The following is a 26,453-nucleotide window of genomic DNA, read 5'->3' as shown; positions in this document are numbered from 1 at the left end:
CTGGTGGTATCAATCTCCAACTATGTTTCAGCTCTCAAAGCATGTGTAGGATTTATAGGGGGCGACTTGAACATTGAGCCCCGCAGGCCAATGAGTGGGGTGTGCCAGTAAAATTGTGCAAGAGCTGAGAAATCAGGTTTGCACCCGATTTCTCACCTCTCGTGATCATACCGCCACCAGATATCCAGCGAGGTCAGCCTCACGCCCATTTCCAGTGGGAGGCTGAATAAATTATTTAAATACATTTAAAACTCATTTTACATGGATTTAAATGAGCCAGGGTCGCTATCATTCGGGCTATGCCTCCGTGGCCTCGCTGGGAGAGGCTCTCTCCGACGAAAACCACAGCTGGTCCCCAGCAATGTGGATCAGTCATGTTGGCTTCGCCAGTCGTACTAGAGGCCAATGAGGCCCTCTGGGGCGGTTGGTAGCATGGGGGTTGTCCTTTGGGCAGTGCCAGCCTGGAACCACCCACTGGGCAGTGCCAAGGGGACAGGGCCTACTGGGGGTCAGTTGCAATCAGTATGGAGAGGGAGGGGGACCTGCTGCTACTCTGCAATGAGATTGGTGGGGAGAGGGAGGAGGGTGATCAAGGCTGGCTATGGAGTGGGGGTGGGGGAGGAGATGGTCAGGCAGCTGATCATGGGTTGGGGGGGGGGTCGGCTTGGTGATCGCAGAGGAAGTTGGGCAGGTGATCGAGTTGGGTGGGGGAGGGGGAGAGGGAGTAAAACAATCCAGGTGGGTGGGATCATGATAGGCTGTGGACACCTGCAATAGCTTGGGGGGGCGGGGGGTAGGGTGGGCGGGGAGGGAGGTTGCTGTGGTTAATGATGGAGGCAGGTTGAGAGCAGCAGAGGTGGAGTGCCAGGTCTCTGCTACTAAAGACCTGCACATATGTAATGACACCCTCTGTTGCTCTCAGCTAGCGTTCAGATGACTTAAGCCCCGCCAAGGCAAGAAACCTTTTCTGCTGTTTTTTCCATGCATTGAGTGCATAAGATCGCAGCTTTGAACTCACCCAAAAAACGCATCTGAAACTCTCCCTTTTTCCCATCTGTCCTGGACTTGGAATGTTTTTGGCAAGATCAACCCTATAATCTTATATTTTTCCTGGATCGCATTTAAATCAGTAGACTGGGATTATTGTTTTTGGTATAAGGATGATGACCAGATGTTCTCTTTTTAAATTTTCTTTATGGGATGTTGCATCGATGGCAACAATTGCTGGCCTTGCCATCGCTAATTTCCTATGAACTGAGTGGCTTGCTGAGCCATTTTGGAGGGCTGGTAAGAGCCCACATTGTTATGGGCCTGAAGTCACATGTTGGCCAGGCCAGGTAAGGATGTCAGATTTCATTCCCTAAAAGGACATACTGAACTAGATGGGTTTTTACAAATAACGATTGTTTCATGGTCACCATTACTGAGACTAGCTTTTAATTCCAGATTTATCAATCAAATTCAAATTCCACAAGCTGCCATAGTGGGGGTCAAACCCATGTCCCCAGAGCATTAGACTAGGCCGTGGATTACTAGCATCATGACCACGACAGCACCATCTCCTCCTTTAGTCGGCACAGCTGGCTGCTCTCTGGTCAGCTTCTGTTGAGATTTGTACAGTGGTAGTGGGTCTGCAATCTTCTGATCCAGCAATTTTGTAGCCTGGCTAAAATATCTGCTGCTTCAATGATTCCTAGAGCCAGAATGAAGTGCTCTGTAATCCCAATGCCACATTCAAGAATAACTCTAATGGACAAGCAGAAGAATAAAGATTATTCTCAAGTGGAGTTGATGCGACTTTGTTGATACTGTGGGGATTTGTCTTGTTGGCTTGTGGTTGTTTGGCATGTGCACTCTCTGCTTCCCTGTCAGTGCGAGTTTGCTATTCACTTGGTATTGGCATTTCAAACACTTCAGCAATCATCTGGAATAGAGCTGAATGTCACCTCGGGTTCTGTTGCGACACATTATTTTAATAGGTTAAGTTGTTGCTCTGCTGCTTCTTCTAGATTTGGATAAGTTACTCTTCAATGCACTTATGAAACGTGTGCGATCAGTAGCTGGTAAATCAGTACTTTCAGTCTCTTTCTCTTCAGCCTTGATATCAGGGTTTAGGGAGTCAGCTTTGTGCTCTGCAGTTGTCTCACTAGCCAATGTCAGAGCTTCTACTTCTGGTGATTCTATGTCATTGGTGTCCTTACCAGAATAGTCAGGTGGATTGGCATCCCAGCCACATTAATCAGAAATGCTCTGGTCACGACCATCAATGGTACCTTGGTTATCATTCTCATCCAATCTCTCTTCAACAAGTAGTGCAAAGTCTAGAATTTATACTCCTGCCAGGTCACCATGATTAATGGTGATCTGGTCTCTTTCTTCATTCAACCTCTCCTCAGAGTTACACAATTTCCAGACTTGTGGCTGCAGGTGTGGAGCTGTCTCTTTGAAAACTAATGTGAACTATTCTGGGTCAAACTGGGTTTCACTGCAACTGGTGAATAAAGAAGCTGCAAAGACCAACTTGGTTATGAATAACGTACCCTGTTGGCAAGTTCTCTTTTGTTCCATCAAGTTCTGATAGTCATCTGCCCTTGTACCTCCAGTGGGATTCCACAGGATCATGGAGTTCAACAGTAAATGGTTTGAGAAACTCAGGCTTCAGCCAGTATACTGTATCAGGAACGATAGATATTCCTGCTCCTGTATCCTGTATGCTTTTATGGCCATTGACCAACATCAACACTCCAAAAGGTGTGCTTGGATTTGGAAACTTCACCCAAGAAAGGCTCTACTGCATCTTCTACTTCCTGCTTGATCAGATCGGTCTTCCTTTAATGTTTTGGAAAGCAGACTTTCTGTTGAGACATTTACCTTTACAATGACCCAGTCTTCTGCAGGAATGACACTCTGCATCTTTGGCAGGACGATCTTTACATCTATGGGACTTTTTTGTGCTACAATGGGAGCACGGGATAATGGCAACAACCACTCCCTCCTTCTTCTGCGTTTGCTCTTTATTGGATGCACTACTGCCTCTACTGCTCACAAACTGGTCAGTAGTCTGACTCCACAAAAATTATTTATCACCCCAAGTTAAAACTCTGTTGTGTTTCTATAGTTCTGGCTAATTGAATTGTCTTGAATAATGTTCATTCTCCTCTGGACTGCAAAAATGAGACAGGGCTTCATCAAGCAGACTACCTGTGGTCTTCAATGAGTTCATCCTTAAGAGCCCCATACTTGTAACTAGCAGCCAAATGATACAGGTCATAAATGAAAAGAAAATCAATATAGTTTTTGGGTTACTGGGTGCACTTGTTAAACCTCGCCAGTCTATAATTATGTTTCTTTGAAGACTGACATGAATTAAGGACCTTAATAAACCTCTTCATAGGTTGCTGCTGCTGTGTCCTCAATAACACCCTGTCTTATTAAGATGTAAGAGTTTTAACAACACCAGGTTAAAACTCTTACTGTGTTTACCCCAGTCCAAAGCTGGCATCTCCCCATCATTATTAAGATGTCACATACGCTGTTGCTAATGGAATAGACGAGTGTGTTGACCTGTTCTTTATCAGAGTTCTGTGCTAAACCTGAAATGAATTGAATCTACAACAGCAGTTTTTGCCAGGGTGCTGCTGGATTGGGGCCTTGCACATGGTCAGATGAGTCAGGTAGAGGTAATGCTTGTTCTATGATATTCTTTAATAAACTAACTTGGGATTCCAATGCCACTTTTCCTTCCACTCTTTGCCACAATAGTTCCCCCACTGCTTTCTTTTGATTGGCTTTCACGTTCTCACCACCAGCAGTATCCTCAGGAATCATGAAGTATCTTCAGAACCAGTTGCTGGATGTGTTTAACAGAGACCACTGGAAACAAGGCATGCAGCAACTTTTATGAACTACATACAACTCTGTGCAGGGACTCTCAGAGCTCTCATGGCACGTGATCGGACATCACTGCTGATTTTTGTTTTTGCATTACAGCTTTTATTTTACAGGAGCCCAGACAACTGAAGGCACAACCACCAGTGACAGAGGAATTATCAGGGATGTTCAAGAGGTCAGAATTAGATGAATGCAGATTTCTGAGGGTTGCAGGGCTGGAGAAGAGTACAGAGATGGGGAAAGCTGAAGCCACAGAGGACTTGTAAACAAGGACGAGAATTTTAAAATTTAGATGTTATTTTATCAGAAGGTAATGTAGGTCAGCAGGCACAGAGATGACAAGGGAATGGGACTCGTGAATGAAGACACAGGTAGTAGAGTTTACAATGACATCAAGTTTAGGGAGGATAGAATATGGGAGAGCAGCCAGTGTGGATTGGGATAGCTCCATCTCGAGGTAACAATGGAATGAGGAATGAGGGTTCCGTCTGCAGATGAACTACGACAGTCAGTGATTAAGTTATGGAGGTGAAAATGGGCAGTCTTAGTCATGGCACAAATATGAGTTCAGAAGCTCACCTTGGAATCAAATGTGAGACCAAGGTTGTGAATTTGGAGGTTGAATCACAGAGTTGCCAAGGAGAGGAATGGAACAGCAGTTAGAAAATTGAGTTTGGAGTGGGGACAGAAGACAATATCTTCAGTCTTCCTAGTATTTAAATAATCAATAATTCAAAATTTAATTAACTCCCCAAGGTCAATAAAGCTAAGCAGTGTGAGAACACCTTCAGGAGATAGACTAACAACTTTGTGTTTCCATGGCACATACAACATTACTTGTGCTCACTGTGACATTATCTTAAAATAGTACCCAGATGGAAAATTAATCAAACATCCAGCAGTCTGAAAGGACAAACCAGCAACTATCCTACATGGAATGTATGAGCCCTTATCACTGCTGAAGCATCTGTGGTGCCTGTTAGCAGCACAAATTGATGAGCGAGTTTATCAAATAGCATCACACACAAAATAAAAGCAAACTACTGCGGATGCTGGAATCTGGAACAAAAACAGAAAATGCGAGTAAATCTCAGCAAGTCTGATAGCATCTGTGGAGAGAGAATAGAGCCAACGTTTCGGGCCTGGATGACCCTTCGTCAGAGCTAAAAGCTAAGAAAATCAGAAAAGATTTATACTATGAGGGTGGAATGGGACAAAAGGAATGTAAATGAGGTTGAAGGCGGCAGAGAAAGCTGTTAAAAGTGTTCATTAAGTGATCAGAATGTGTGAATGGCAGAACAAAGGAACAGATTGGTTAAGGCATGGCAAGAAGGAGAGCAGGAATAGAGGAGTGGAAAAATGGAAGTGGGAAAGAAGGATAATAAAATAGATGAATGAGATGAAAAGAAGAAACAGAATGAAATGAAATAAATGGAAATAGGGTGAAGATGGAGAGGAGAGGTCATGTTCGGACGTTGTTGAACTCAATGTTCAGTCCAGAAGGCTGCAAAGTGTCCAATTGGAAGATGAAGTGCGGTTCCTCCAGTTTGGGTTGGGGTTCACTCGAACATTGCAAAGGCCAAGGATGGACATGTGGACAGGAGAGCAGGGTGGTGTGTTGAAGTGGCAAGTGACAGGAAGCTCTGGGTGTTGCTTGCGGACAGACTGAAGGTGTACAGCAAATGGTCACCCAGTCTGCGTTTGGTCTCTCCAATATAGAGTAGACCGCACTGGGAGCAGCGAATGCAATAGATCAGATTGAAGGAGGTGCATGTGAAACGCTGCTTCATCTGAAAGAGGTGCTTAGGACCAGGGATGGTGAGCAGGGAGGAGGTAAAGGGGCCGGTGTTGCACCTTCTATGATTGCGTGGGAAAGCGCCGTGAGCAGGGGGCGAGGTGTTGGGTGTGATGGAGGAGTCCCAGAGAGAATGAAATCGCATGTTGGGTTTTGGAGCTGACCAATTTCCCAAATAGATCTCACTTTTAAAAAAAACCATAATTGATGATTTTCCATTATTCTTCCAGCAGCCCTGGACATTTACAGAGGAACTGAAACTAACACGGCAGATGGTGCACATCCAGTGCAGAACAAGTGTGAACATACTGGTCAGATTGGATCTTCTTGCTTTACAGATCTGTGTTGTTCACATTTTGAGACCATACTTTCCACTCTCTCTTTGAGAGCTAATGCATCACCTGTCACATTCCTAACAGGAAGCTGGAGGAACTGAACCTCATGCCCACAATTTATTAGCTAAATAAAGGCAGGGTCTATTGGTGCAAATTTATTATTTAAGTTGAAGTAGCAACAGCCATTTGATCCAGCAAGATTCCCATCACTACACAATTAAAATTGGTCCGTTTTAAACTGTGGACACAGCACTTATTATTCTTTTTACACAGATCAGAATTATTATTGTACTGTAATTGAAATATAATCAATTACAGCAGATATAATGATCATTAATGCTGATTCACCTCTGTTGCAATGTAATTTTCTGTTCCCAAGACATACACAGATATATAAATGTTCAAAATCTCACTGCAGACAGCTCCTTTTGGAACTGAATTATGGTTGGTTCTCAGAAATGCTTTCATTGCATAGTTGTACAAATAATTGCTTGATGTGCAGGCGAGGTTATTCAGAAATACAAACAAAGGAAGTTATGAATGCATTACTGGGCGAATCACAAGTGAGTCATGAGTACTGAATGGAGTGTTTTATAACGCAGTAACCTTCTATCATCTTGATGCCTCCACACACCCTAATTTCCACGCATTCAACTGAATCCTCAGGATGGAATCTCCACTTAAAAGCAGTCTGTCTAATTTTGCTTTTAACTTTTAAAATTGGGAATGCTTGTCCATAAACAAATAATTTACATTTAACATTCATTGCACATTTGTCTAAATCATGAGAACATGGGCTGAAAAAGCAGCACAAAACGGATGTTTTTGAGGGTCATAAATGAGATGGAAACAGTTAACACAATTAGCCAGCATCAAAATAAAAGTTAATTGGGCAAAATCTGTAGTCCACTCTAGAAAGCTATACAAATAGGCAGCATTCCTTACAGCCAAACTGTTCCAAGTAATAAATCCCTACACTGATCCACCCCAAACGTTTTTAAACAACATTAATTCAAAACAAAAATCTGACAATTTTTCAAGAAGTCAGATGCAATAAAATAATCGCACATGAAATAAGTTGATAAGCCTCGCTTCAGGAGAAACTCGCAAGACAACACTGCTCCAGGAATAGGAATAGGAATTACCAATCTCCGCTCCGCCATAACAGGAATGTACAAAAAGGATATGTGCTTGCCTACAACCTAAGCCACTATTAGCCACTTTCCAATGAATTGTTCACTAATCACCATCAAGAAAGAACTGGAAGGTAAACTGGACACATACCAGACAAGGGAGCTAAGTGATCAAAGACAATGAAAGGATTAAGAACAAAGTAGTCTGGAAGGGAGATTTATCTTTCTAATCAAAAAAGCCTTTCCTACCATAACACTTTATCCAATTTCAAGGTGATGTGATCAATCAATCACACCATAAAATTCAGTGACATTCTCAATGTTTCTGGCATGAATTTCAGACCTGATGCTTCAAATTATGATATGTAGTTCTGAACAAGCCAAGGAAGCTAAAATAGATTTCAATGTCATGTCTTGCACCAAATCATTCAAGCAGCACAATTACATACATTTTAAAATGCCTTTGAAAACCTGAGGAATCTCAGACCACTTCATATTCAATTAAATACTTTTAAGCCTAGTCACTGTTTGTAATATAAAGAACTATTGCAGTCAACTTACACACAGTAAAGTCTCACAAATAGAAATTAAAACAAACTACACAATATCTTCCAACGCTACTGGTTAAAGCATAAATATTGGCCAGGACACTGAGCCCCCTGCTCTTCTGTAAATCGTGCATGAGAAATTGTGTGTCCATGTGATACTTCAGCTTAGCAAAGTGAGAAGCAAAATGTACCAAATGGGAGGTTCAGGAAACTGTCAAAGATTTACTCAATATGGGTGGTTGATACAGAAGCTGGGGCTGAGCTGCAGTCCAGGAGGAAGTTTGCGGCTGGGGTTGGAGAATCAGATAGAGAGAAGGGTTGAACGCTCACAGTGAAATGGAGAGTAATCTGGATGCAGGAACAAATGGTGATGAACGCAGTGTGGGAGCAAAGAAGATCCAGAAACTTGCAAAGAACGTAGTCTGGCCTTTACTGGTCTGAGGGTGGCTGAGCTCTAGCAACACTTATGGCAGGGAAAGCGCATAAATGACTTCTCAAGGGCAATAAGGAATAGACAATAAATGCTGGCCTAGCCAGCAATGCCCATGCCCCATGAAATAATAGAAATAATTACAGGATGGGGAGCATTCAATGTGGAGCTGGACAGTTGAATTTTGGGGTTGAGTTAGGAAGTGGAATACTATGGAGCAACTAGGCAATGGGACCACCATGAGCAAAAACCAGTGAAGTAGAAGATAGAAATTTGAGGAACTGCAAAACACGGCCTGGCCCTATGTAGTGGCTCAGGTCAAAGAGTAAATAGACCTGGGAATGTAATGGAGGGATTAGTCAGGATTACACTATAGATACTAAATCAGAATGGATGGAAATAAAAGCATCAAGAGACATGACACAAATGCTTGTAAGGCCTAGAGTATCTCTCGACCAGGCAATAACCACACACATTTCAGTCCTGAAATTCCACTGCAACTATGAAGGAGGAAGAGGGTGGTGAGGCAGGACTTTCAGCTTGATTGACAAAAGCTGAAGTTAACATATAAAACAAGGTCCTTCATACTATCAATAATTTGATCAGCTCGAGTTTGAAGGCTACTGAAGGTTCTGCCAAAACAATCAACTGGGCGAGAATACTAAAAGCTTTCAAAGTTTTGATATTAATTTTGAAAGCATTTTTTTTTATACAGTTGAATAAAAATGTAATGCTTTTCTAACAAGGGACTGGAGAGGAGTGGGGTGTTTTACAAACAGCAAGACCCATTAAGCTCAGTGAATAGCTGACGTCATTGCCAACAGCGTTTATTATACTTCACAGAGGAGAAATCCTTAAAATTACACTCTGAAGCAACAATGGCAGAGAAAGGTTGAGCCATAATTTACACAGACTGCAAAACAAAAAGGAGAAAACACAGAATATACAAAAAAACCCAGCAAACCGCAGCCCAACAGTTCAAACTCCAATACTTTAAATTCAAGATGGAATCTCAAAGAAACTATAAAACCTTCAGTTTCTCTTTCACTGATGGATGCTGTAACCTGAATTTAGCCTTTAATAGTTATTATTCCTGCTTGGTACAATCTTTATTCAGTTGGGATTTGCTAAGAACATGAAGGTATTGTGCAGGTCTCAGTTAATATGATGAGATGTTCTTATTTGGGAAGGGATTTCAGCTGGGACATGTTAAGTTTCTAATCTACTTTGTACATAATCATGGTTTAAACCATTAAAGTGAATAGATTATTTAAATCATTTAATGAAATTAGCTGTGGAATGAGACGTGACCTCCCCCCCCCACCCCCCAGCTTTTTAAAAATCCCACAAATTATATTTAATTCCAGAAATAATGGGACATAATGTTCACAACATCTCTGTATACACGACAATTTCAATGACTGCAATGTCTGAATGTTCAGGCTACATTTCAGAACAGAATCCTTGAGCTAATTGAAGCATTCTGTTGTCAACATTTCATGCTTTAATCAGCTGAGTGATGTCTATTCCACTATTAGTACTAACACACACTGCAGACTTTAATAGAGGGCATGCATTTTACGCATAGGATTTGGATTTGCTGGCAGGAGGCAACAATCCCCAACAGGTTCTATTTTCCCAAATTAATATTTGAATTTGTTCGTGGTCCAAATGAGCAATCTACTAAATGACAGAATAACGTCATACACGGAAAGATCGAGACTGGAAAGAATGCTGACAGTTATAATACGGTGCTGTCACCGTATTATGTTTTCATCAACCATTATTCCAGAGTATTACAATTTCCAGCAGTATTCTTCTAATAATTATAATGTACAAGTTTCATTAAAAGGTGCTTTCTACATTTGCAATACAATTTTTTCTTCATGGAATACATGGTATTAACATTAAAAGTATAGCCAGTTAAATATCTTCTCAATTATTCTTTTTACTGCAATTAGGGGAAGGGAATGGAGAATAGAGCAAATTAATTTCTTAGAAGCATCCAACACAGGCGGCCATTTGGTCCATTGTGTCTGCTGTTTCAGATTATCCAAATATTCCCACTCTTTTCTCATTGTCCTTCAAATTTCACCCTTTCAAGGTGGAGGCAGATGCAATTATGGTTTTCAAAAAGGAAATAGATAATTACATGAGGTGTAAAGATTTGCAGAGCTGCAGGCAAAGGGTGGGAGAGTGGGGGCTAGCTAAATTGCTCTTCCAGTGAGCTGGCTTGGACGCACAGAGCCAAATGATTTCTTTCTGTGCTGTAACCATTCTATGGAATCCTGTTGAAATGAACTATCATTCTTCAAGAGGCAATCAACTGCATCTTAACTGCTTTAAAAACTGCCATGAAGTCTACTAGCTGTCAATAAAGCACATACTGCAGGATCAACAAACTCACCCAAATCTTGTGTATTTTGACAAATAAAATATATAATGACTACTGGCCACAGAATTTTTACTGCAAAACTCAGCTGTTTTAATAATCAAACCAAACCTAATACAATATATTTTCCCTTCTGCAGTGAATATTAGACAATGAAATTCAAATGAACAAACCACTCATTTCATTAAAGCTAATCAGCACCACTTCAGCATTCTTCTGCACAACACAGGTAAGGGCAATATTTCTAAATATCATAATTCTATTACAGTCCATGGGAAAAAATTAAAGTTAGCAAGCCGATACAGGAAATAAATTTTATTGAAAAATAACAAATACTGATACATCTCCAGCAGGTTTCCAGATGTTTCATTGCTCAAAACTCTAGACAAGTATATAGAAACCAATATCAACAGAATCAGCACTGGAATAACATTTCAGAGTCATCAGAAAAGCTGAGAGCTTTTAAAAGAAAAAGTTGCAGAATTTCAGAATAAATACAACCACATACTTGTATTTATTTTTTAAATGTTCTCTCTTCCAATACAATTTTAAAGACAAATGAAAATACTCTTTAATAGCAAACATCACTTCCTGTCCATTTTCTTGGTTATTATAACATACATGCACAAAGTACAATACTTTGGAAGGTACAGTAATAGGAGATACATTTTTAAGGACTAAACAATAATGCCACAAAGAGTGTTCAGGGTAACAGATAAACATGTTTCATAGAGAATTATGTTATATCCATTTTAATTGGTTGGTTTCTGTTTTTTTAATTCACTTTTAAACAACACCACTTAAAGTGCTGATTCTCACAGTACTGGCAAAAGGCTACTTTTCAGCTTCAAATCTTGTTCAAACATACCTGGTTTTACATTTACACTTGGACACAGGAAAGCTTGGAAGCTAGATGCACAGAGCTCACTAACAGTCCCCATCACTCGGTTCAATGTTTTATAATCCAAAAGCCACGAAATACATTTATTTCAGTGGATATAGTCTTCCCTCTACACAGGCTTCACAAGATCATTTAATCGCACTGGCGGTCAGAGTCTTGAAGTTCTCTCCCAAATGGGGAAACACTATCTATAGAGAGAAACCATATGACAGTCTCTTGATGCAAGACTGCAGCAGACTGTCAGTAATCGAATTTCACTGGCCACACATCCAGGAAAGGCTTAAATATTTCCAAATTGCCAAGTATTACAACGTCACTCCCTGACAATCTGCCTCACAGTCTTCATTCAGCCAATCAGGAATACACAGACAGAAACACAATCTAAGCTCTAATTAAGAAAATAAAGTCAAATAATTGTGAATTACTTTCATCTCCAACCCCACCTCCCACCAGCTCCTCTTCAAGCTGCATTCCATTAAATTTTCTTGAGCTGTGATGAGGATTCTACATTCACCTATGAAACCTCTTTTGTATCAAGTGTTCATTGTTGCTTAGCAACTCACAGTTCCATTACATAAAATGAACATACTGCAAAAATGTACCACCAATGTTCTGAAAAAGGGTTCTTTTTGGAAAACTGATAGAAATTATGAACTGATATTACAAAAAGATCAACTTAAAAAGTGATTACAACAAAAAGTTCCTTCAAAAGAATGAAAAGATTCTTCCCAATGTGATTCCAAGATTCCTGCTATGGTAAAATAAATATTGTTCTGACTACAGTACTGCCAATTTATGCCACATTACAAAATCCTCTACCTTCAGAGGATTTATTGTAGAATGTTTTAAACCACTGACCAGTTATACTTAGCCATAAGAAGTATGCCCTTCAGACATTCATAATGAATTTCAGAAGTCTGCATATTTCTACTGCAATGTGACAGGCTAAGTATAGAAGTTTTGATAAGATATAAATATATCTTGTTAGCACTAAAGATTTGCTTTACAATGTAACGTTCTTTTAAAAATAGATTAAGCCATTTTATTCTTTCCTCACTTCCAGCTCCGATTTTGCAAAAATCTTCTAAAATCAAAAAAAAATTGCACAATAGATTTACTAATTTGTCCATTATTCTGCACAATAGTCAGAGAGGAGGCAACAGTCATGTTTTAATGATTGCCATAAAGTTTCTTTCCCAAGATTCCAATCTCAGTTTGGTAAAGAATTGCTGATCAAAGCTATAGTTCTGCTCCTTTGCACTCCTTCCAGACAGGGGTAACACATTGCATGACTGTGTCTTCAAAGTCCAGCCCCATAACCTCAACGGCATCAGCTGACTATCTGATTGCTTTCAAGGTTAACACTTAATATGCTGTTGCTGGACCACAGGAACACCAGAGTTAAACGTACCCTACTCTAAACATATTTTCCTTCAGAAACAAGACATTTTCACAAAATAGATCTGCTCATTTAAATGAAAAGCCACATAAACCCACATAAAATAGAACAAAAACAAGTTTATTTATCGTACATTGTTTTCAGATTATATCACTGCACAGCAGGCTGATGAACTAACATACCATGCCACAGAGTAATAGGATGCCATTCCATCTCCCCAACTACATGGCAAGTTCCAATTCCCTGATAAATGTCCTAGAGATTAGGAAGCAAATTGAAGGTCAGCCTTATGCCATACTTTTTTTCTTTTATCAATTTTAAGTGGCACTGGTGGAACAATAACAGTAAATTTCCTGCGACCATATTGGATCGAGGAAAACAGTACGTCTGTTTTGGAAATTAAAAAAAACATACCACAACAGAAACCAGGGTAGAAAAGGAATTTTCGAGCCAATGATAATTGCAGCAAATTGAGATTGCTGCAGTTTTATATAAATTAATTACATTTTGAATTTTAAAGATTGCACATAAATTAACACAAGTTGGTTTGATCACAACACCTGTACAATTGATAAACATGGAGCAAGAATATAGCGCCAGTTAGGACCTGCACATGTCAGTGTTTATAAAAATAACTTCTGTATGGCTCCACAACCAATCCAGAACAGCTATAGGGCATCCAGGTATAGACTTGCCAGTCAGTTGAAGATAGTGAGACCAAAAAAGTGGTGGGTTCAGCACTCTCGCTGCTAGAAAATGCAGAGGCACATAATCAAAACAACAGAAGTCTGAAAGAGCATAAGATGCAAAGCGTAAGTTTCATTCTAGACTTTCATTGCAGGGGATTTTATTTTGATACCACCCATGACATTCTTCTTTGTAGCTGTGATTTCTTTAAAAGTACAATTTCTCCAATGAATATAGAGTTTCTTCAGAAAATTATACAGGTTTCCTAATTCCTCACAGAATGGAATGATTGTGTACCAATCATTTTAGTATTTAGTTGCAATGTATTTCATACTCGTTTAAAAGAAGCACTCTTGATTTGTCATGCAAGGCTTTCTACTGCTCTATAATCAACAACTTGGCCTTCCAGCTATAAAACTGAGGAAAAAGAAGGAAATCCCATCAGAGCTCGTTTATTAAAAGAGACATTTAATAAGTCCTAAAAATAAAAGAATTTGAAGAATTTCCAAAACAGATTCACTGCCAAAAGCCTAAATCTTAAATTGTACACAGACTATTAGAGCTCTTGGAAAAGATATATATCCTTTGTTGCTATTGGACAACCTGAACTGGGGCTGCTGCAAGTTACTTCACTATGGTGTGATGTAGCTCAAACTTTTTTTTCAAAGATCATATTTCTGATTTTGTTTCAAAGTGCACATATAGATAGGATTAATGTTTTAAGTACTTATTTTATTAGTGTCACAAGTAGGCTTACGTTAACATAGCAATGAAGTTACTGAGAAAATCCCAAATACAGGATCAACTTTATCTCCTTTGAACTGTTAAAGTCACAATATACACTTTAATTTTCTGAAGAGGGTTTCCTTTCAGTGGCATGCCCCATGTACAAATTTCAAATCTTTATCCTGAAAGGTTGGCGAGACAAGACTTTTGTTACCAAATATGGCAAGCTTCATAATTCAATCAGTGCAACACTTACTTTCAGTCAAACATAGCTACTAAAAAGACACTAAAATTTATTACAGACACGAATACACCTAGAACATGTCAAATAGGAAAATTAAGTAAAGACTTTTTATTGGATCAGTTGGAATTTCTGCTTCTTCAAAACAAAGAACAAAATCAAATATATAGAAGTGATTGTTTTATTACCAGTCATTAATTCTCACTGCAAGGCATGTGTGAAAATAAAATTGTGAGAAAAATAAAATTAAAATGATTGCACGTCCACCAAGTCATTTTTCTTAACATGTTATTTTGCTGTATGTAGCACGCAACAATTTAACAAATTGTTGTTGACAGATTCACATATTAAACGTTTTACATTTATTGTACAGGTAAGCAAGTAAAAAAATTAAGTTCGAGTTTCACTCCAATCAGAGTTGTTTCTGGTGCTAGGTTTTGTCTAATACTGTAGCAGTGAGCCCCTTTAATGGGCAATGTGACCAATGGGGTTGGAGCACACGAATCCCAGGGCTGAGCATGCATGGGCTTTTACCATCAGAATCGATCCTGGGCCTGAATGGAGAAGACGCATATTGACTCACTCTGTACATAGTTTGAGAGTTGTCACCAATCATTACAATGATCACAAATATCTAAAATAGATAATTGTGTAACTTGAAGTATATTATTTAAACTGCCAAAAACTGCTTGCGCAAACACACAAACCATATCACAGACACTATTGACAGATTTAAGGCATCTGTACCAGAGACAGGAAAGATTTTCCACTCAAGTTTTGATATTAAGGATTCCCAGGCAAGTCATGATACAAGTAAAATGCAAAGTAAATACCCTCTACACTTCAGAACACAACTCAACTGAAAAAACATGATGCACAACAGCCATGCTGGTACTGATGGTCTCATATCAACATTGTATCAATTAACATTAATGAGGGCAGTTTTATCTGATAATTTAATCCACTCATTTATCATTGTCCAATTGTATTCTATTTGTAACTGAAGAACTGGGAACTTTCACTACACTAAGTTTGATGTTAAAATACTTCACTAACTCACTGCCTTATTCAATTCTCTTGTTACTTACATAAAGTTACTGATGTTATTATTTTCATTGAAAACTTGTGATAAATAGAATACATTATTGAAAGGACACTTATGTTCCACTGTTTAAGATAACTACAGAGACCACCTATAACTTGGGATTTATTGGCAACAGTGGCATGCCATGTTACAGCAACATGTTTTCCCTTCAGCCCTCTATTTCTGAGCAGAGGTTAAACAGTCATTCATTGGGATTTTGATGGAGGCAAAGCTTAATTGCCATAAGAGACAGAGTCCAGAATCCATCAAATTAAAGGTAGAGTGTGGGCTCTCGGAGAGTCAACCAGAGGTCTTCCATTCTGAGAGAAGCAGCAGCCTACGATGGTAAGTAAGTACAGTAAGGAGTCTAACAACACCAGGTTAAAGTCCAACAGGTTTATTTGGTAGCAAACACCACTAGCTTTCGGAGCTAGTGAGTGGGAGATCTGACAAAGGAGCAACGCTCCAAAAGCTAGTGGTGTTTGCTACCAAATAAACCTGTTGGACTTTAACCTGGTGTTGTTAGACTCCTTACTGTGTTTATCCCAGTCCAACGCTGGCATCTCCACATCATGGTAAGTAAGTGATAGAGAGAATGCTTCAAAAGGGAAATAATCTCCAACTTCTACATCTATTCAGCCCATTGTGTCTTTTCGAATGAGCAAATCACCTAGTGCCATTCTCCCATAACCCTGCTCATTCTTCCTTTTTAGATAATAATCCAATTTCCTCTCAAATGCCTACAACACACAAGACCTTAACCACTCACTGTATGAAAACATTTCTCCTTAGGTCTCCACTGCATCTTTTGCCAAATATCTTAAATCCATGCCCCCTCATTCTCAATCTTTCCACCAGTGGGAACAGTTTTTCCCTGTCTAGTTCTTCATCTCTGGAACAGTTCTTGTGAATCTTTTCTGCACCATTTCTAATGCCTATACAACAAAGAACAATACAGCACAGGAACAAGCCCTTCGGCCCTCCAAGCCCGTGCCACTCCCTGGTCCAAACTAGACCATTCTTTTGTATCCCTCCATTCCCACTCCGTTCATATGGCTCTCTAAGATAAGTCTTAAACATTCCCAGTGTGTCCGCCTCCACCACCTTGCCTGGTAGCGCATTCCAGGCCCCCACCACCCTCTGTGTAAAATATGTCCTTCTGATATCTGTGTTAAACCTCCCCCCCCCTTCACCTTGAACCTATGACCCCTTGTGAACGTCACCACCGACCTGGGGAAAAGCTTCCCACCGTTCACCCTATCTATGCCTTTCATAATTTTATACACCTCTATTAAGTCTCCCCTCATCCTCCGTCTTTCCAGGGAGAACAACCCCAGTTTACCCAATCTCTCCTCATAACTAAGCCCCTCCATACCAGGCAACATCCTGGTAAACCTCCTCTGTACTCTCCCCAAAGCCTCCACGTCCTTCTGGTAGTGTGGCAACCAGAACTGGACGCAGTATTCCAAATGCGGCCGAACCAACGTTCTATACATCTGCAACATCAGACCCCAACTTTTATACTCTATGCCCCGTCCTATAAAGGCAAGCATGCCATATGCCTTCTTCACCACCTTCTCCACCTGTGACGTCACCTTCAAAGATCTGTGGACTTGCACACCCAGGTCCCTCTGCGTATCTACACCCTTTATGGTTCTGCCATTTATCGTATAGCTCCTCCCTACATTATTTCTACCAAAATGCATCACTTCACATTTATCTGGATTGAACTCCATCTGCCATTTCTTTGCCCAAATTTCCAGCCTATCTATATCCTTCTGTAGCCTCTGACAATGCTCCTCACTATCTGCAAGTCCTGCCAATTTTGTGTCGTCCGCAAACTTACTGATCACCCCAGTTACACCTTCTTCCAGATCGTTTATATAAATCACAAACAGCAGAGGTCCCAATACAGAGCCCTGCGGAACACCACTAGTCAACACAGGCATCCAGCCGGAAAAAAACCCTTCCACTACCACCCTCTGTCTTCTGTGACCAAGCCAGTTCTCCACCCATCTAGCCACCTCCCCCTTTATCCCATGAGATCCAACCTTTTTTACCAGCCTACCATGAGGGACTTTGTCAAACGCTTTACTAAAGTCCATATGGACAACATCCACGGCCCTTCTCTCGTCAACCATTCTAGTCACTTCTTCAAAAAACTCCACCAGGTTAGTGAGGCATGACCTCCCTCTCACAAAACCATGCTGACTATCGTTAATGAGTTTATTCCTTTCTAAATGCGCATACATCCTATCTCTAAGAATCTTCTCCAACAACTTCCCCACCACGGACGTCAAGCTCACCGGCCTATAATTACCCGGGTTATCCTTCCTACCCTTCTTAAATAACGGGACCACATTAGCTATCCTCCAATCCTCTGGGACCTCACCTGTGTCCAGTGACGAGACAAAGATTTGCGTCAGAGGCCCAGCGATTTCATCTCTCGTCTCCCTGAGCAGCCTTGGATAGATTCCATCAGGCCCTGGGGATTTGTCAGTCTTTATATTCTCTAACAAACCTAACACTTCCTCCCTTGTAATGGAGATTTTCTCCAACGGTTCAACACTCCAACTTTCCAAAAGTGCGGTGCCCAGAATTGGGTGCAATACTCAAGGACTGTATTCTCTCAACGGTCTTGTTACCTTCAGTAGCTTATGGGATGTATACTAAGGTCCCTCTGCTCCTGCACTCCTTTAGAATTTGTACCCTTTATTTTATCTTGTCTCTCCAGGTTCTTTCTACCAAATGATTCATGTTGAGCTACATCTGCCACTTGTTGTCCATTCCACCAGCATGTTTGTATCCTATTGAAGTTCAAAATCATCCTCCACAGAATTGTCAATGCTTCCAAATTTGATATAATCCACAAGGGCAGCATGGTGGCATCATGGCTAGCACTGTTGCCTCTCAGCACCAGGGACACGGGTTCAATTCCGGCCTTGGGTGACTGTGTGGAGTTTGCACATTCTTCCTGTGTCTGCGTGTGTTTCCTTCAGGTACTCTAGTCTCCTTCCACAGCACAAAGATGTGCAGTTTAGGTGGATTGGCCATGCTAAATTACCCTATCACATCCAAAGATGTGAAGTTAGGTGGATTAGCCATGGGAAATGGGGATACAGAGTTAGGGCCCGCGGCTGGGCCTGGTAAGATGCTCTTTCAAAGAGTTGGTGCAGACTCAATGAGCTGAATGGCCTGCTTCTGCACTGTAGGGATTCGAAGTCTTGAAATTGTGCCCTGTATACCAAGGTTATGAATATACAACAGGAAGAACAAATATTCAAACACCAGCCCGAGGAATTGCACTACAAACCTTCCTCCAGTCTGAAAATCATTCATTAACCACTATATTTTCTGTCACTCAGCCAATTTTGTATCCTCATTCCTCCTCTCTCCTTTATTCCATGAGCTTCAACTTAACCCAATTCTTATGCAACACTGCAAGAAATGCCTTTTGGAATTCCATGTACACCGCATCAACAACCTTCATCAACCATCTTCGTCACCTCTTCAAAAACTCAAGTATGTTAGTCAAACATAATTCACTCTCAATAAATCCGTGCTGGCTTTCTGAATTTTATATGTAATAGCATGAAAAGGGTTACAGAAGATTCTCATCAAGTGCGATTCATTATGTGTACTAAGTAGTGTTCTTTAATTAGAACAATGTCTTCAGAGATTAAAAACAGTATGATTAGTCACACTAGCCAGAATCACAAATTGCTGTTCAATGATTTGTTCCTTCCCCTAGAATGATAATCATACAATACAATAAGCTATCATAATGGATGTCACATTAACATTTTAATCATAGAAAAGGCTATTTAAATAAATGTAATTGTCACTTTCATCTGTGTTAATTTAGCAATTTATAAAAGGTGACAACATTTTGTTCCATATTAACATCCACTGATAAACCCCAGCTACATAGTCCACTGTTTTAAAAAAACTATTTAAATTGTAATGAAAACAGAAAATGCTGGAAATACTTTGCAGGTTATGGCAGAATCAGTGGAGAGAAACAGAGTTAACATTTCAGGTCTGTGACCCATTATCAGAACTGGGACATTTCTGTCCTCCGCCAACTACACTGTTTCATTGATATTCAATGCACGCTTGAGGAACAGTACCTCATCCTTCACTATGTTCTATGTTCTATGAGACACTTTACAGCCTCCTGGACTCAACATCCAAGTTCAACAATTTCAGGCCATGATCTCTGCTGCATTTTGTTTCCTTTGCTGGTTCTGTTCCTTTCTTTCAGCATCACGCTCGCTCTCGGCACACCTTTTGTAACTTTTCTTGCCCCCTTACCATTCCCTTTGACGCTGAAAGACCAACTCTCAAGTCATTCAAGCTCTCCTGTCTTTCACCCTATAACAGATCTTCCTTTTGTCCTTGCACCACCCACTCCTTGCTCAAAATCCACTATGGGCAGGATTTTACCAGAACATCCCGCCGGAGATCAACCGACATTTCCATTGTCCACCCCTCACCCGTTTCGATTCCGTAGTAGGCGGGGCGGTAGAATTCCAGTGTATATCTTTAGCTTTGCCCTGCTCTGATAAAAAGTCACGAACCTGAACAGTAACTGTTTCTCTCATCATAGATGCAGCCATAACATACTGAGTATTTCCAGCATTTTGTTTTTATTTCAGATTTGCAGCTTTTCGATTAGTATTTCAATTGTCTATATCGAGTTTGCTGGAAAACCAAGGTATCAATTGCCTCTCAGACTGCAAATTAATGTAATTCCAAATCAAAATAATTTATTCAATGGCTGAATTTACCCAATCATCCACAAATGTTCAATTAGATTAGGTAGAATTCAAATAAGATATACCTTGGAAGCACTCCCTTTTCAAGAGTTTGTTTTTTATTCATTGAATGAGGGTATCGCTAGCTAGGCCAGCATTTACAAACCCACCCTAATTGTCCCTCAACAATGGCTTGCCAGGTCATTTCAGAGGGTATTTAAGAGTCAACCATATTACCATGAATCTGGAGTCACATGTAGACCAGAACAGGTAAGAAAGGCAGATTTGCTTCCCCAAAAGGGCATTAGCGAACCAGATGGGTTAAGACTATTGGCAATGGTTTCATGGTCATCATTAAACTTTTAATTCCATATCTTTATTGAATTCAGATTTCACTGTTTCCATGGTGGGATTTGAACCCTGATCTCCAGATCATCACCCTGGGTCTCTGGATTACAAGTCGAGTGAAAAATACCATTGTACCACCATCTCAGATTATGTTTAACCTGTGCGCTATTTCAGTAGCAGTAAGCAAATTAAACATTGGGGTAAAGTTTCCACTCCTTTTGCTCTTGGTTGCATCCCAGCAGAATTCAGCCAATATCTGCATAGTTTGTGCCAAAGATCGCTGATTTTTAAGCACAAATCACACTAAGTGCCAATTGAGCTTGGGTGATTTTTTGCACTGGTTTTAAAGACATGGCACGAGAAGCCAGCCTCTCCCACAAACTGACCACAGCCCTAGGGCAATCCAATCACCATTGGAAATTTGTTATTTGTGCTTGTCTGTAGACCCACAAGAAGGCTCCAAAAATGAATTTGGGTACAAGGACTCTAATAGGCATATTTTAAAATCTTTCTTGATGCATCTTTTAAAATTTACAAAGAAACTGACAACTGTAATTGATTCTACATATGTTTTAAGTCATTTATGATCAGGGCAGAACATTTCAAGTGGGCTTCAGGATGCCAGAAGCAGGTTGTCAGAAGCCTGCACTATGTGGAGAACAATCATTCATCAGCAATTTCTCAGAATTAGCTAATTAAGGATCAGGAGGCAGGCTCACCAACCTGGACAGGTTCTCAAAACAGGAGGACCAATAGAAAATGCTCAAGCAGCAGCAGCAGGATGCTTTTGCATGTGTAGGTGAGGGATAAAGTGTCCCAAGGTGGAATTGGTCTCTCACCAACATTTTTTAAAATGGATATTAAAATAAATGTACTCAACAGCTGGACCACCACTGTGTGTACACTACAATAATAATAAAGTTTATTTGTGTCACAAGTAGGTTTACATTAACGCTACAATGAAGTTACTGTGAAAATCCCATAGACGCCTATTCGAGTACACTGTGGGAGAATTTAGTATGGCCAATGCCAGCACTTCTTTCAGACTGTGGGAGGAAACCGGAGCACCAGGAGTAAACCCACGCAGATGGGAAAAATGTGCAAACTCCACACGGACAGTGACCCAAGCCAGGAATCGAACCCTGATACCTGGCGCTGTGAGGCAGCAGTGCTAACCACTGTGCCAATGAATATCTAAAACATATAAGCTCGGATACAAAAAATGTAAGCTTGAAGATTACATGTCAGTCGATAATTCAAAAATCAGAGGAATTGAACAGATAATTAAATAGGTTCAATAAACAACAGATGTCTTTCTTGCGATATTTCAGAAGAGATGTTCACTTTTACAGAAATTTCACAGCTTCAAGGTACAATGTTCTATAGCTAAGCCTCAAAAGGAAGGATTGAAATGTGTTGCTATGAAACAGAAACACATTTTACTGTTCTATTGTTAGATGATGGTAAATAAGGCATGCATAGATTTTTAAAAATCATTATTCTGGCAGTTGATTTCATATTTCAAGTCAAGCAATTGCTACAATGAGCTTACATTTAATAAAGCCACAGATTTTAATTTAATTAAATGGTAGAAGGTGGTGTCAAATTTTCTGCAGGTGCTATTAAAATAATAGAGAGAGATGCAATCATTTTATTTTGCTGCACCTGCCATTCTCGATGTTCACGGGGCTGAAGAAATCGTTTCCTTGCATTCAGCAGATTGTCCTGCCTGCTCACATCTTCTAGCCTTCAGTCAATTCAATCATCAGTTCCAATTGCTATGACCAGGTCTACAATGAAAAATGTGTAGCAAGCTCCCTTCGAAACAGGTTGAAGACATTTTCTTATAAACCGATCAATGAAACTGTGCTTTGTAGTACATGGCGGCAAAAAAAAAATATGTAAAAGCTGACAACCCAAAAACAGACTTGCATACAGATATAGTTAATCAATCTGTCGGCAGCAAGTACTAGCTCAGAGAATGGCGCCATGGGTACTTTGGAGAGTAGAGGATGGACCTTCAGCTGGTGAATCCCCAGCAAATTTTCTTGACACCCTGTTCCCCTAACCTGGCTCAGAAAGTGCCACCTCCTCAGAGTAAAATCACAAACTAGCTCAAGTGCCCAGAACTTGGATCTTGACTGAAGGGCCAGACTACCAAAGTAGGCTAAAATAAAAGCAAAATACTGCAAAGACTCTAAGGCTGAAATAAAAACAGTGCTCAAAATAGGTCAGGCATTTGTGGGATGAGAAACAGTTAACACGGAGTCGGATATGACTTCTTCAGTGAAGAGTCATATTCAACTCAAAACACTAACTCTGTCCCTCACACTATAGATGTCGCCAGACCCGCTGATTTCTAGCAGGAAAGTAGGCTGATAGTTATACATCAGTAAAAGCTAGCAGCACCGGACAGCTTGCCAATGAGCTTGCACACAATGGCTCAGAATATGGAGTTATCTAGCTCCAGCTAGTTGTTACAAGTGAAAGGTTTTATAGTTGCATTTCAGCGATCTGTCATTAATTTAGGGTAAAATGGAGGAATTATGGCAGTCAGGGGCCTATTCTGCACTCTGCCCAAGAAGAAACCTTTGTGGCCTGGTTGTTAAAGGTACAAAGGGGCCCCAGGTTATTTACTTGGAAGGTAGAAGATATTCACACCTGTAAACAATGACCTGAGCAGTTGTACTGACGGCAGATAGACTGCTAATTTCCAAGTTCCAGGAAGTGTTCGAAATGTTAGCTTTTGTAAACAGTTAGACTTTAAACCATCTGATTAATTCCTAGATAGAATGCATTTGGGGGTCTAATGGATAGCTAATCAGCAATTCTACTTGGATACAAGGCCCATGTGATTCACATTGCCATGGAGAAGGATTTTGAAGGAACAGAGTCATAGGATCAGGTTACAGGTTTTCCAAACCTGTCAGACAGTGCCAGTCTGCAAAACTCAGAGAAAAATAGCAGAGAGATAGAGGTAGCAAGTCTCTGTTGTTCACCATGCAAGATGCAAGTCGGTATTCATACTCAGATTGAAGAGACCAAGTTGAGGGTTTAAACAAAGCTGAAAGATTTGTGCAGCTTTCACTGGAGGAAAGGATCTCCAATTCATCCTGTACTGTGACAGTAACTTTGGAGAGCAGAAGCTGCCCACTGGGAAAGGTAAGAAAGGAAGCAACCCCTCAGAAGACAAGATTCACATTGGACTGGTTCTGGGAGAACAAAATGTCCACTTAAGGGAGAGAGTAAAGTACGATAAAAGGGAGATTTTTGATAGTTTTAAATGTTGAATGGGGGATCTTTTCTCTTGTTTAGTGTACAAGTTGCCTCCTAAAATAGTTATTGGTCTTTACAGGGATCAATCCACAGCACTGGGGCTTTGCTCAAGTAAGAAGACTTGGAGCAAGTCGTTAACTCCATGAACATGGTGTTTGGGGAGGCACCACGATGGAGCCTCCCCAAACAATTTCCATCAGAGCTCATACTGCTGCCATGCGAGCTCTGAAAACTGTCACCTAGGCTGTGAGAACCAGTGTTGATGCAGGGTTCCAGATCAGCACATCACCAACTCTGTTCTCTCACATTGCCATAGGACTGTTGAGACAATTCCAGTCCCTTTCACCCACTCCTTCAGTGGCTTAGCTAGTAATGGAGAGAAAATATATGATGGCAGTAAGGGGGCTAGTAATAAGAACTGTGGTATTGTTATGTATTGTGGATAGGAGGGTTGGTTTGTATGAAGCAGTCTTGGATGAACTCCTCTCTAGGCACTCTCTGAAAGATAGGGATACTGGCAGTTAAAACTTTTCATGCTCTTCCTATTCCTGCACTTGTCCCCATATGGTCCCTCGTGAGGGAAAAGTTATACTGCATGCTGATGACCACAACTCAATGTGTGCCAAACTAGATGCTATACAAATGCAACAGCTTTCTATTCAGAAAGATGCCAGGCTGGTGGTGGGGAGCATATTATACATTTAGATGCTGTCTATGGGAACTTACAACCTGGGAAAGCCCACAATATCATTACCACTCTTACAGCTGCTCTTGTTTTCTTCTGTCTTCTCAGCTGTTCCTTTGTCACCAAAGACCTCAAATTGAAGTGGTTGGAAGACTGACAAAATCAATCCAGGTCATGCAAAATCAAAAGTCAGCGTAGGAAAAGACACCAAAATCTGGCCTAAAGTTAACCAGTTACATAAAATAACTAACCGGTATGTATCACAAAAACTCAGTTTGCAGGTGCAGCAGGTAATCAAGGCGGCAAATGGAATGTTGGCCTTTATCGCGAGAGGGATGGAGTATAAAAGCAGGGAGGTCATGCTACAACTGTACAGGGTACTGGTGAGGCCGCACCTAGAGTACTGTGTACAATTTTGGTCCCCTTATTTAAGAAAGGATATATTAGCTTTGGAGGGGGTACAGAGAAGGTTCACCAGGTTGATTCCGGAGATGAGGGGGTTAGCTTATGAGGAGAGATTGAGTAGACTGGGCCTGTACTCATTGGAGTTTAGAAGGTTGAGGGGAGATCTTATAGAGACATATAAGATAATGAAGGGGCTAGACAGCGTAGAAGCAGCGAGGTTATTTCCACTTACAATGGAAACAAGAAATAGGGGGCATAGCCTCAAAATACGGGGGAGTCAATTTAGAACAGAGTTGAGAAGGAACTTCTTCTCCCAGAGGGTAGTGAATCTTTGGAATTCTCTGCCCAATGAAGCAGTAGAGGCTACATCGTTAAATGTGTTTAAGTTACAGATAGATAGATTTTTAACCATTAAGGGAATTAAGGGTTATGGGGAGCGAGCGGGTAAGTTGAACTGAACCCACTATCAGATCAGCCATGATCTTATTGAATGGCGGAGCAGGCTTGAGGGGCTAGATGGCCTACTCCTGCTCCTATTTCTTATATTCTTATGTATTGGATTTCAAAAAGTTAATTAAATAGGTGCATAAACCACCACTGCTCCACCTATTTCAAATGGTGGGGAGACAAGGGGTAACAACATTTGTTTGTGATCCTTTGTCACATTACTAACCACTTGCCTTGCTCATTAAAGGGTCATTTCTGTGTAATCTAATTACATTTGCAAGCCCCTCATGATTTTTATATGTTGTTTCAGAAGAATCAAAACAAGCTCTGTTCAATTGAATGTGCCTCCCATTTCAAAATGAGAAATCACAAATGTAATTTTGGTACTTCCACTAGCACCTAATCAATGATTATCTGCATTCACTAAGAAAACACATTCAAATTCTGCATTAGTAGGCAAGGAACATCATAAGTATGCAGGCACAAGAGAATACCATGTCAATTTAAATTCTTGTATTAAGTCCCCAAAAGTCATCACACTTGGGTTTGCCAACCTGCACAGTCTCAAATTTAAGATTCTGAGCCTCCTATTCAAATTGCTCTATGGTCTTATCCTCATCTCTGTCGCCTCCTTCATCCCAGCAGCCCTGTGAGATCTCTGCACTTCAATTCTAACCAAACATGCATCCTAGATTTCCTTCAGTTCTCCATTGCCAACTGTACTTTCAACTGACAAGGCCTGAAGTTTCGGAATTCCCTTCCTAAACCTCTCTGCCTCCATACCTGACTCTCCTTGAAATCTGTCACTTTGACCAAACTTTTGGACATCTGCCCCAAAACCTTATGTGGCCGAGTGTCAAATTTTGTTTCGTAATGCTCTTATTAAATGCCTTGGGACAATTTATTATAGCGCTATATAAATGCAACCATTTGTGCCTTGTAAAGTAGCAGTCTTGAATAAACAAAGATTTGA

At 40.5% G+C, this 26,453-nt stretch overlaps 1 protein-coding gene across 4 annotated transcripts in view; it reads right to left on the bottom strand.

The window, feature by feature from the left end:
- The window catches only part of cyth1b (cytohesin 1b), a 254,482-nt gene that overhangs the window by 179,819 nt on the left and 48,210 nt on the right, over positions 1 to 26,453 (bottom strand). The window contains exon 1 of one of the 4 annotated variants that reach the window (XM_078225674.1): positions 11,393 to 11,681. The exons of 2 other annotated variants lie outside the window; for them this stretch is intronic. In XM_078225674.1, coding sequence (XP_078081800.1) covers positions 11,393 to 11,465 — 73 coding nt within the window. In that variant the 5' untranslated portion in view covers positions 11,466 to 11,681. Of the gene's footprint in view, positions 1 to 11,392; positions 11,682 to 26,453 lie in introns of those variants that run through there. One more of the 4 variants, XM_078225676.1, reaches the window with a different exon arrangement.

The sequence above is a fragment of the Mustelus asterias genome, chromosome 12 (assembly GCF_964213995.1).
Source record: "Mustelus asterias chromosome 12, sMusAst1.hap1.1, whole genome shotgun sequence".
Lineage (NCBI taxonomy): Eukaryota > Metazoa > Chordata > Chondrichthyes > Carcharhiniformes > Triakidae > Mustelus > Mustelus asterias.
This window is presented reverse-complemented; position numbering and strand designations above follow the sequence as displayed.